We start from the raw sequence: 13,520 nt of genomic DNA, 5'->3' as shown, positions 1-13,520 counted from the left end.
CTTTCCAGCAACAATCGAATGTATATTAGTTTCATATTTTATTATATTTTTATACTATGCAGGTTGCACAAGTATTCTCAAGCTATCTGATCTTGGACTTCATGCTAAGGATTGCACCTTTAAACCCCCGACTGAACTGGATGCAAAGGTTCTACTTACAATAAATTTTCCCAAACTCTTTGAACTACACTGTTTTTGTGTATTGCTTTGCAATATCTCTGAGTAATCCCTAATGATTTAAAAAGCATACTTCTACACACAACGGCCATATTCGATAGTTATTTGTGGTATTTTTTAATTGTAAAACTATTGCCTCATGCCTTTTATGAATAATGGGAAGCATTAGGAAATGGCTCATGCAGCAAGCTTGCAATTTAAAAAACAAATAAACATGTATAACTGATTGTAAATACTAATTCCCAATGTTTATATCGTGGATTCTGTGTAACAAAAACTTCATAATGTCATTTTTTTTAATAAACAAAAGAAAATGTATCTCTGCTAAATTGATTTTATAGGTTGTAACTGAGACTGAATGGTATAAAGCAACAACTTCAGGAGCGAACAAGAATGATTTTCAACTGGCACATAAGATTCAGGTAAAAAATAAAAATAAAGTTAAGGTTAACTGAATGAACTAATACTGCTTAGCAAAAAGGCTTCCTGATGTAGGACAAAGTTGTCTGATGATCAGAGTTTTGCCATAGTCTAAAACTATGCAGCACACGCCAAAACTGATTTGTATCCAGGCCACCAAATAATGGACCTTATTATTATCTGAGTCAGTAGTATTCATTTGATCAGCATCATTTTGGTTTTCGCAATGTTTTTTACCCAAGCTGTACAGCTGTACTGATGCTATGGAATGCGACCAAAACTAATTTTAAAAGCGTTCTGTCGCAGCGTGTGGTAATGCGCTTTTGTCTTTTTGAAGGGCATTAGCGCTGGATGCATCATAGTCCTCTCTCTAATTATTATTTTAAGACATGCTGCACAGAAGCCATATTGTTAAATAACATAGCTTTAAATCATTGCCAAAATCGGCAATGCCCATGCTGTACAACATGAACAAAAGGCTTTGGCAGAGCCAATAGTCTCAGAGCAAGACATGTTGGCTTTCCTTATGCTTGTTAGGTTTCGGCACAACACCCCTGTAATTCAGAGCAACAGTTAATCTTCCCATGTGTGGAAAACAACATGCCATTTGACAAAACATCTTTTCACATAAAGAAAGCAATTACGCCCATGCATTACTGAAAATACATTTGGTAACAGATAACATCTTTGTTACAATAAAAGCAGCTAACATCTATTGTCACAACAAACATCCATTTCAGTGGGTAAAAAGGATTCTTTTGAAGTGCATGTGTAAAACATATCTATAAATAGCAAAAGGTTCAACAAGGACGGTAAGAAAGAAGAAAAAATAAAAGTAGTACCTCAATCACAGCACAATCAGTGGAAGGACAGCAATCAAGCGAAGAGGTAGTTCTTGGAAAGCACTCAGGTGGGCGCACCCTCCTCCAGTTAATGGTATGAATAAACAACAGGGTCCACCTCTTAGAGGTTTCCTGTGAGCCAAGGTATTGTAGGCATACACAGTATTTGTTAAAATACCCCTCACACACCAAAAGGGCCCTTGGTGTCATGATTCATCATCGGGGTCTTCCCGCCCCGCTGCGGGACGGGGCGTGCTACGACTAGCGACTACGCTGGAGCACTTAGATATTGTAAGTGCTATGTGAGGTGTATTGAGTGAGTGTGAGTAGGGTCAGGAGTGATATGGAAAAGTGAGATTAAAAAGAATACCTGTCCTTATGGAAGCAAAAATTATTTATTCATCATAGGCTGGTATCATTAAAAAACTGTGTAGCGGAGAAACTTAAGCTTAACAATGGGCTAGTTCTCCTGGTGATGTCAACATGTTTCTAGGCCGAATGCCTCATCGTCAGGACGGGGTCAGATCCCTCTATCACTCACTAAAGTTGCCATCAATGTGTGCCCTTTTGGTGTGTGAGGGGTATTTTAACAAATACTGTGTATGCCTACAATGCCTTGGCTCACAGGAAACCGCCAGCAGTACTTGGTCTATGCTGCAGCCAAAAGAAGCCAGCACACGCTGTCCAATTTGAAGTCAGGTAATAGAAGTGACATTGAAGCCAGCAAATGTTATGCAATGGGCAGGGTGCAAGCCACTTGTTGTATACAATATCTCTTGCAAGCAACAGTGAATGCATTGCCGCAGGCAAAACCTAAAAAATAGCCTCCTTGGTTACAAGGGTTTCAAACCCACCACAGCTCTGAACCTTCAAAGCATTTCACAGCTTGTGCTGTGCTTATTTAACATGTGCTGCCACTCATGTGATCATAGAAGTTAGAGCCAAATATGGACAACAGCAAATGTGAAAGTGGGCAGGGGTGAGTCTGATTCTACATGGGTCTGCAAAACTGTTTTTTTTTGTTTGGCAGAGCCGAGGAAGACATGAGCTAAAGAGAATTCCCCCTTTTTAGGTCTCGGACTAGCGAAGGCTGCGCTTGCGCAGTCTAGCTCCGAGACTTTATGTCTACAGTATGGGGGCTTAAACCCACCCCTCTTCTCCATTGGCTGGCCTCGTAAATGCTGGCCAGCCATTGGAGGAGAGGGGCGTCACTCCGTTTAAGCCCCGTCTTTTTCAGATTCAGGGGCGTGTTTTTTCGCTTCTTTCTGTTGTCTTTCTCTCCTCTTCCCATTGGCTGGAATTTTACATTCCAGCCTATGGGAAGAGGAGAGAAAGAAAACACGCCCCTGAATCCGAAAATGACGCTGTGTTTCTCCGAGGCATTTCTGCCTCGCCTCGGAGAAACATGGTGGTGTCATGGCTGGTCCGCTTTCCAGCCGTGTGAACACAAAGAAGATTTTTTTTCACACGTTTCTCCATCAATTTTCATTTCCCATTTACAAACATGACAATTTCGCAATACTTGAGAAGTTTATAAAAACACGTCTTTGTGCAATGTGAGGAAAAACGGCTTTGCAGAGCTCTGCTCCGAGCGTGCACACAGGTTTGTTTTCGGCGGCTCAAGGGGCCGTGGTGGGGTGTGCACTGCACACCTTCGAGGCCCTGGAAGGGGGGGTGGTGGTCTGAGACCCAGGTCAAGTGTCTGCCTTCTCTCTTTATTGTTCAGCTGAGCTCAGAGATGCGTTTCTTGTTTTCCGAACGGACCACTCCTTTCATTCTTCGCGCTTCGTGCATTCTCCTCTGCTCAGATCCCGGCGCTTAACTCTCAACCATGTGTGATGGAGGGCATGTGTAGCATTATTTATGAACCCTCAGAGCTCCTTCGCTCGCTCAGCCCCCCAGTTCTGGCAGTCTAGGCCCCCACCAATCCACCAGGACTCTGGATGGAACCTCGCTGGCCATTGTTCGGTGTTAACGGCCCAGATCCCAGGCCCGTCTGGCCGGCTTCCCCTGATGGTTTGCCCCGTGTTCCCCTGGTGGTTTGCCCCGTTCTACTGGTGGTTTGATCCGTCTTCCCCTGGTGGTTAGCCCCGTTCTACTGGTGGTTTGCCCCATCTTCCCCTGGTGGTTTGCCCCGTTCTCCTGGTGGTTTGCCCCGTCTTCCCCTGGTGGTTTGCCCTGTCTTCCCCTGATGGTTTGCTCCGTCTTCCCCTGGTGGTTTGCCCTGTTCTCCTGGTGGTTTGCCCCATCTTCCCCTGGTGGTTTGCCCCGTCTTCCCCTGATGGTTTGCCCCGTTCTCCTGGTGGTTTGCCCCGTTCTCCTGGTGGTTTGCTCGTTCCCCTGATGGTTTGCCCCAGCCCTTCCTTTGGTCCTCGCCACCCCTCCTTGTATTCCTTATTGAGGAGGATAGCAGAGGGATTGAAGAGGGAGAAAGATTTTATTTATATAGCGCTTGTTGCCCCTGATGGGGTGTTGCAGCTCTTTTTTGGTGAGTAACACACTACTCCGGAACCCATAACGGATTAGTGTTCTTCCACCATAGTGAAATATGAAAGTAATTTGAGTGGTGGATATTAGTCACTTATTTGGATTGATAAAGATAGTGGAAGGACAGGAGATGGAAAAAAGGTTTGCATTTATATAGTGCCTGCTTCCCCTGATGGGGTTTTGAAGTGTCTTTTTTTGGCAAGTAGCAGCCTACTCTGGAACCCATAAAAGATTAGTGGTGAATTAGTATAGTGAAATATGAAAGTAACTTGAGTGGTGGATATATTAATCAGTTATTTGGATTGAGAAGGGTAGCGGAGGGATAAAAGAGGGGAAAAGGTTTGCATTTATATAGCGTTTGCTACCCTTGATGAGGTGTTGAAGCGATTTTTTGGCGAGTAGCACTCTGCTCTGGAACCTATAAAGGATTAGTATAGTGAAATATGAGTGGACATGTTTATCTGTTATTTGGATTGAAAAGGATATTGGAAGGATAGAAGAGGGAAGGATTTAGACTTTTTTGTTTCTTTTGGAGGTAATAGCAGTAAGAGGAGTCTTGTGATGAGTAAAAGGGTTGTGGAGAGGAAGAGTCAGAGGGAAGGGTTTAGAAAGACTTGTTTTGGGGGATCGGTATAGTAAAAAAGGTATGAGATGATGCAAGGAGGGGTAGAGTAGGGAAGAGTCCAGAAAGGGTTATTAGGGATCATAGTAGTGGTATGGGGTTTGGGATGAATGAGAGAGTGGAGGTAGAGGATATTTTTATAGAGGTATAGGGTGAATGGAAAGTATATTGATGCATAAAGGAAGTAGGTATATGTAGATTAAAGATATTGATAGAGGTATAGGGTGAGAAATAGGGTAGTGCATTGGATAGAGTAGCAGAAAGAGGTTTGAGATGAGTCAGAGATTTGAGGTAGAGGATATATTGAGAGAGGTATAGGGTGAGAAAGCCGGAAGTGCATTGGATATGCTGAATTTGCAGTAAAGTAATAAAATATAGATCCAAGTACATGGAAGGTCTATAGATGCATAAAGGAAGTAAGTATATGTAGATTAAAGTTGCATTAAATACATTCAGTCTTTCACGTGTTGTACTTATATTAATCAGTCAACTAATGCAACTATATGGAAACTGATAAAGCAAAAAATACAACGTTATGTTTTTACTAGAAACATCGGATATTTGTTATTTTGGTTGAAGTAAAGTCAATCTAAGTAAACACAGTAGGGAAACTACTCCTATCACTTCTAAGACAATGAAAGGCATACGGATTTTAATGTTTCCTGGTGATACAAACCATACTAAAATTATTAGAGATAAATGGTACTTTTATGTTATGTTACTTTTTTTGCTTAAGTGCACAAACACGAGAGCTTATTAGTGGTGAAAAAACCTGCAACACAACTATAAGAGAGATCCTGGATCTTTACTCGTTAAAAAGCTACGTTTTAAACTATATATGGCATGCTAGCGATTCATTGAAGCTGGAGACGAGGGGAGGCTCAGAATTTTGATCCTTTTATAGCTGAAGGCTCTGCTACTATTAGCAACAAGGCTAACCCGAAGGAAAACTATTATTTTTTGACTGGGTCACCTCAGTCAGTAGGGGTATAATGGTGTAACTTAGCAGTAAGAAAGCAAGGAGCTGAACTATAGAGGATCCTTCGAGTAATGACCAAGGACTTATGAGTGATTACACCACTTATAAGAGGACAGGGAGTTTAGGGGACATCTCTTATTATTTACGTGCCGAAACTGCCAGGCATGAAATAACAGTATCTCTCAAAGGTATAATGGTTGACATGGTACCAGGTAATGATGGACCTTCTATTGAGTTGTGAGACATATTTTAGAAGCAGATTGTTCTGATATTGAGAAAAGATTATGTGGAAGCAAAGAGAAGCTGGTTGATGAGATCAGAAGTGACCATATTGATAGTAACAATCCTCAAATAGCCAGTCAAAAGCACCAGTAGGTGTGAACCTTTAATACTCATATAAATGATGTTTGCAGACATTAAGGGGCCGATTACGATGTTGGGTGGAAACTTTCTGCCCAACAAGTCTCGGAACGGTTCTGCCCGACCAATTACAATGCAACCGAACACTGTACGGTCTGAGGCCCATTGTTACCTATGGGAGCTTGTGTTCCGCCCAACAACACAGGCTCCTACAGGGGAAATGGGGGGGTGTAATACCCTGCACTCTGTCATGGGCACCCCATTGTGCCTGCCTCAGAGTGCAGAGTTTCAAAGGGGCGTCCCTTAGGTACCCCCTTGACAACCAACTGTAGACCGCGGAGGCAAGGAGGCCTTGCGAGGGGCCCCCTAAGTCGCTTTTTGACTGCCTTTTTGTGCCGGACAGGCCGACTCGGAAAGGCTGTTGGAAATCGACATTGTAATGGGTCGGTCGCAAACGCTGTCCCTGGAGGTGCACGATGCAGTTCCGTCTGACACTAATACTCTGATTTGGAATGACCGACCGGTTTATGTTCCGACCGCAAACATCGTAATCAGTTGGTCGGAATGTAAACCGACCGACTCAGTCGGAAAGGCTCCGACGCCGTTGAGGAGATTCCGATTGTCTGGAGGTGGCTTTCTGCCCAACATCTTAATCGGCCCCTAAGTCTCTATTGAAACTCATTAGCAGGAAGCTGGAAAGTCTATCCCTTGCATAATCAGTGAATGTACAGTGGACTTGAAGAAAAATGCTTTGTTTTTTGTTCATTTTATTACTATCATTCTCAACAGTAATAGCCCATACAGCATGTTTGACAACATACAGTTGCAGTATACATAACAATCTTACTGGTCACAATAATCTATGCTCAAATATTAGTGAGTAGGTAATGATATGCATATAGAGAATAGTAAAGTGCAAATCCCCTCACACCGCTTAGGTGTTATCTGTGCAACCTCGTATCCTTTCCAGCCGATCACCCCATCTCCCCCCTCGTAGACAGCCCCCTCACTTTCTGTAAGCTATCAACATTATATCATGTCTTCCCAACTACTAAGGTTTGCTTGGAGTGGGTCCCGAATATCCTATGGTTTGGTCAACTGCGGTTTCAAGGCGGTATGTTTCTGCATTCACGATGCACCATGCCACAGCACATAGCCACACCTTAACAAGGGGGACACAAGTGGGACTGTGTCTTTCATCCACCTACCTGACACTTAGCTAGCGCTGTCAGTGTTGTAGCCATCCTTTGCACTGGCTTCGGAGTATCCACTACATACCCATACAGAGAACCATTGGAGGTTCTAGGACATACACAGTCTGGAATCAGAGCTATCAACCAGATAGTTTCCTTCCAGAATTTAATAATACTTGTGGAGAGCCATGACATGTGTATAAATTAGCCTGTGTTAATAGCACGAGTTAAGAGGGTCCTGGGCTTAATAGTATGTCAAAGAGTCTTAAGTATAGAAAAAATATCTTGGAAGTTAGTCTCTCCCTGCTCTCTAAATTGCTGTATAGATATATAGACCATATCTGGTGCAAATGATATGCATGCACCAGCCCAGTCACCCCAGTATCTCTTTTGCATCTCACTCAGTAGTGAACTGGATCTCTGGGTTTTCCAGTTGTGGAATCTCAAGTGAGTACAGTTGAGAGTGTCCAGGCTGCTAACTCAGAGTACGCCAAGCTCTATTCGTGGAAAGATTTGTTTTCAAGTCATTGCTGGGACAAATGAAGTGAATGGAGATTGCTGTCCCCCTATCCATTAGCTTAATCTCTGCCCCTATGTGGGCATAGGGGGGGTGGGTAATACCTGTATATTTCAAAGTGAGCCTGAGCGTTAAGATAATAGCGTTCCAATCTGGTAAAATAAACATCTCTTATCAAAAGGCAGTGTCATAAGGTCCCATTTCAGTCTCACTTGCTTTACACCCGATAGCAGCCTGGACAAAATTGAGTGAACATTGTCAAAGATGGGGCACAGAAGTATAATCAGTATACTTCTAAATAAGTATACGAATTTTGGCATAGCCATTCTAATTAGGGCAGTTCTGCACAGTATCTGTAGTGAGCAAGGGTGTGGGCAGAAAATGTAAATACCCCCCAATTGGAACCAAAGATCTGATGACACCAGGCAATCAGCCAAGTGAGCCTCAACATCTCTAGAAGAGCTCCCTTTTCTCTTCCATTCAAGCATGTATCCATTCATTCTGTCACCCTTCCACCTATGCATTGATATTCACCACTTCACCTTAACATTCTGTCATCCATTCATTCTTTCATCCATCACTCAGTCTTTCACCATTCTTTCCATCAATTCGTCATTTCATCATCTATGGATGCATCCATGATTACATCCATTCATCAATACAGCCATCATTTGACTTTGCCATCCATCAATAAAGCCTTTTATCCATCAGTTGAACGTTTTTTCTATTCCTTAATCCATCCTCTCAGATTTTCATTTACTTTGCCATCCAGCCCTATTACAAGATTTCCATTTCCTTTGTTTTCCATCCATTAATCCATCCACTTAGGTTTACATTTACTCTGCGATCCTTTCACCCACCCATTCAACCATCCTCTCCGATTTCCATTCTGCCACCATTTCACCCATCCATCTATCCATCCACCATCCTCTCAGATTTCCATTTACTCTTCTATCATTTCACACTCTGATTCATCCATCCACCCACCCTTCCTGATTTCCATTTACTCTGCCATCCCTTCAGTGTCTCATATTTCTATTTACTCTGCCATAATACCATCCATCCATCCTCTCAGATTTCCATTTACTTTGCCATTCATCTATACATACATACATACATACATACATAGGTACATACATCTCAGATTTCAACCTACATTGCCATCCATCCTCTCAGATTTAATTTACTCTGCCACCCACCCATCAATCCATCCAAAACCACTCACCCACCCATCCATCCATCCTCAGAGTTTTTGATTCACTCTGCCATCCTTTCAACCACCCATCCATCCTATTCGATTTCCATTTACTGTGTCATATTTTCACCCATCCATCCTGCCTCTCAAATTTCCATTTATCCGCGTGTCCATCCATCCATCCGTCCAACCATCTATTCATCCAATCTCAGATTTCCATTCATGCTGCTAAACATCGACTCACTCACCCACCCATCTTCTCACCTACTCATCCACCCATCTTTTTACCCACTCATTCCCCATCCTTTCATTCACTCATACTTTCACCAACCCAGCCATCCTTTTACCCACTGATCTATCCATGCTTTATGCCATCCATCTTTTCACACACCCATCCATTGATCCTTTTGCCCACTCATCCTTTCTTTAATTAACCCATCCATCTTTTCATTCCCCATTATTTCTCCCACTTATCCATCTTTTTATTCCTTTCACCCTCTCATCCATCCTTCACCCACCCATCATTTAAACCTACTCATCCATCCATACTTTCACCCGTTCACGCATCCACATGTACATACTTCTTTCCATTTGTACAAACCCTTCCTTCTTGTGTTACTTATGAGCTTTTATCTTCCAACTTTAGTTAAAAAAAATTCCCTGTAGGCCCATAATGATATCCAATTATTATCTCTTTCAGAGCTGTGTATTTTAATGCCTATATATATAATGGAATCTGTACTTTACTGAAGCAAATACTCTAGATCCACTGGATTGGTGCAAAGTGAAAAGTAAAAGCCATATCATATTTTTCATGGATAGCAGGCAAAAGATTAAACTCTGCGCATTTGATAAAGAGGTGTATGTAATCAACATGCATTACAGAACTAGTCTTCTATTGGTGAAGGGCACTTAACCCTCATGATCTCATCAACTTCAGGCCTATCAGTCACCTACCATTCATTGGCAAGTTTATTGAAAAAGCTATGTTCAACTCCAGGATCGCATTAATGTGAACTATCTCCTCCATGACTATCACTATGGCGTCAGAACATGCTGCAGCACAGAGACAGCTACTTTACCTACCGTAGACAATAACCTGCTGACCATAGATAAAGAGGACCACTGCCCTCCTGATATTGCTTGACCTTTCAGCTGCCTAACTCAGTCACCCATCCCACCCTTGTTGAAACCAGTTTTTTCACATGGGCATCTCAAGGTCCAAAAATATTCTGGTCATTTAATTAGTCCACTAGGGTTCCATTCTGCCCCTTATGTTCAGATTCTACAGGGAGCTACTTGGTGCTCTTCTCTTCCCTTTTGTACAGCATTTGGCTGCCATAAGTGTGGCAGGGTATGCTCAGACGTGAGTCCCTTGCTCACTTTGCCACTGGATTCAAGCAAGCCGGGCTGAAGGCGGCTGGAATGCCAGAAACCGGTCCACCGAAGCTTGCTTCCAGTCCAGGGAAGACATGGCTTGGCAGTTCGGGCTGGACTGTTCCCATGAGGCACAGGGTCATGCTGATTTGCATATAGCCATGTCTGAACTGGGGTGGCAGAGTGGGCTAAAGAACGGTGATGGATTAACCCAGATCTTTTGACTGGGTATGAGTGTTTGATTGATTCAGATGCTCCGTCCATCACCACCCCATTTTGTACTGCTTTTGGCCGCCATAAGTGTGGCAGAGTATGCTCAGACATGAGTCCCTTGCTCACTTTGCCACTGGATTCAAGCAAGCGGGGCTGAAGACGGCTGGAATGCCAGAAACCGGTCCTCGGAAGCTTGTTTCCGGTCCAGGGAAGAGATGGCTTGGCAGTTCGGGCTGGACTGTTCCCATGAGGCACAGGGTCAGACTGATTTGCATATAGCCATGTCTGAGCTGGGGTGGCAGAGTGGGCTAAAGAACGGTGATGGATTAAACCCAGATCTTTTGACTGGGTGTGAGTGTTTGATTGATTCAGATGCTCCGTCCATCACCACCCCCTTTTGTACCGCTTCTCATAAATAACAGCATCAAGATTCACCAGAATGCTGATGGTGCACAACTGAACTTGAAAGTTTCCTCTGATTCGGATATCTAATGCCCCCAACACTGCCTGCACATCATCTGGACCTGGATGTCCAGAGCCTACCCGAAGCAAGACAGAATTCCTGTTTTTTTCTATGACAAAATGGTACATACCTGGCTTAATGACATGAACATTGGTGGCTTGGAACCTCAACTTTTACTGAATGCCAAGGGACTTGGATTCACCTTGGACACCAACCTCACTGTTAGGGAACTCATTGCCAAAAAATACAAAAAGGGGCCTGGTACCAGCTCTCTTGTCTCAAAAAAGTGAATTCATATCTTCTAGAAAGCGATTTCAGAACACTGTTCAAATCCTTGCAGTCTTGCATCACAGTGGTGGTACCGTCCTACTCCATGGTCTCCTGGACTCCACACTAGCACCTCTTAAGTGCATCCAAAACACTGCAGCATGTCTCATCCATGGCCTGCAGCAACAAGATCACATCACCCTCATCCTGGTGGAACTCCATTGGCTCCCCTTGCCAGCCTGCACCATCTCCAAACCCTGCTACATCATTTGCAAAGCTGTCACGGCCAGCACCCCTTCTTATCTTTCAGAGAAAGTCACTATCTCTGGTGGTTCACAGACACATCCACAGTCAAGGCACCATCAAACTGCAGACTAACATGTGTTAGAAAAACAATAAAACACACGGCAGTGGGCCTTTTTTATCTATGCATTCAGGATCTGGAACAACATCACCATATCCATCAAGACTGCCCCAATGCTGCTCCGATTTAGGAAAGAATTTAAGACTCACCCCTTTAAAGAACACTACATCACAATGCATTATCAGTCCACAAACCAGCCACCTTTGTTTTTCCTTACTGGCTGTATGCCTTTTGGCCAGGTTGGTGCTATAGAAATATCACATGTATGCATACATACATACATACATACATTCATACAGCCCCCTGTGGGAGTAAAACTCCCTAATATGGAACACAAGGCTATTGCAAGTAGCACCCTAGCACCCCTACCTAGACAAAAAGGGCAGTGAAAATCAACCAGTAACCTTGACTTTAACCATCGATGAGGTACACAAGTCAGTGAGCCCTGTCAATTAGCACCCCATGCCCAGCCAGGGATCATTGTAATAAATGGCTGTTCGTGAGACTCAGACTCGTTTTCAGCATCTATAAAACAGCTGGTGTCACCAGCAAGTCTAGCTTAATCTTATGCTGTATCGCGAAGAGGGTATGATTGTTGTGTGATGTCATCCTGCCTGGAACAAACGCTGCCAGGCCGAGGAGTACCAGTCTGCCCATCAGCGGTATAAACCATTTAGCAATAATCTATGCCACAATTGTGCTGTCCAGGTTCAGGAGGGACAGTGGGCAATAATACTGGCATTCCCAATGGTCTTTATTAAGCTTAAGTAAAGTTATTATGATGATATTATGACATGTTGTGATGAGTAAGCCCCTGCCCATCACTTCTGAGTACATTGAAAATAAGTCTGGACTGAGCAGATCTTTCAAAGCCTTGTAGAATTTAGCAGTAAGCCTGTCCTACCCAGGGCTTTGCTGGTGGCCTTATCATCCATAGCGTTCTTTATTTTGTCCAGACTGAGGGAGCAATTAGTGCCTGCATTTGTCGTTGTCTATGCAAGCCATAGTGAGCTTATCTAAGTAATATACAGATTGTGAATGGTGAGCCTCAATTTGTATAGAGTGTATTGTCTCTTAATCTGCAGTAAACACTTTTAGAATGTCCTTGGAATTTGTCACTATAACCCTGGCATTAGTGTAAATATCAACTATCGTATTTTGCTTGGCAGGTTCTCTCATTAGCCAGGTTAGGGTGCGCCCGGTCTCTCCCTCTTCCCATACCTTGCTAGAGAATGTTTGCCTAAAAAAAAGTGGCCTCTCTTTCAGAGAGGTCCCTAAACTTCACTACCGCAGTATTCAGATCTGCTAATGCATTCCCAGTGTGATGCGTTGTAGTCTCTCACACCACATCTGCTATCTTCTTCTTTTCCATAGCTAGTTGGCCATGCAGAGATTTTAGTATACCTGCCTGTAAGGAACAGGGCTGTTTACAGGGATTCATGACGATACAACGCATACTATTACAATGCATGCCATTACAACACATTTTTAACAAAGAATATACTGTTAAAACGCAATATTTTACAATGAAAATCATTACTACGCCAAATATATATGAAGCATTAAAATTACCATTACAACGCAATACAATACTACGCATACCATTACAACGCATTCATTATTTAAAAACAATTTTTAGTAAAATAACTCCTGGCACGGGATGCAGGGAAAATAGGGGTTTTGGGTGAGTAAGTGTATTAAAATGTGTAGAGTAATTGACCACACAAAATAATTAAACGGTACCCCTTTTTAAAACGAATACTTGGGTATTCATTATATTACGTGAGTATTTACCGAGTATTAACATATCGTTTAAATAACCCCATTAATTAGATGACTTATGAAATGTAAAACAATAATAAATATTCTTAAAATATAAAAACAATTTGAAATAACATACCTTTATGAAATTTAATTCTAAATCAAGGACATCATAATCTAATTTCAGCGGATGACAATAGGTTGACCTTGGGTCAAAAAGCAAGTCCTACTATTGTTTCAATGACATGAAATACGTCAACTACGAAACAAAATGGAGGCCAAA

General features: G+C 42.8%; 1 protein-coding gene across 1 annotated transcript in view; it reads left to right on the top strand.

The window, feature by feature from the left end:
* Nucleotides 1–13,520, top strand: part of LOC147708987 (uncharacterized) — a 540,404-nt gene that overhangs the window by 228,206 nt on the left and 298,678 nt on the right. Inside the window, exons 6-7 of the mRNA XM_086927584.1 lie at nt 63–148; nt 519–599. Coding sequence (XP_086783710.1) covers nt 63–148; nt 519–599 — 167 coding nt within the window. The remainder of the gene's footprint in view (nt 1–62; nt 149–518; nt 600–13,520) is intronic.

This window comes from Lissotriton vulgaris, chromosome 6 (assembly GCF_964263255.1).
Source record: "Lissotriton vulgaris chromosome 6, aLisVul1.2, whole genome shotgun sequence".
In the NCBI taxonomy this organism is placed as follows: domain Eukaryota; kingdom Metazoa; phylum Chordata; class Amphibia; order Caudata; family Salamandridae; genus Lissotriton; species Lissotriton vulgaris.
This window is presented reverse-complemented; position numbering and strand designations above follow the sequence as displayed.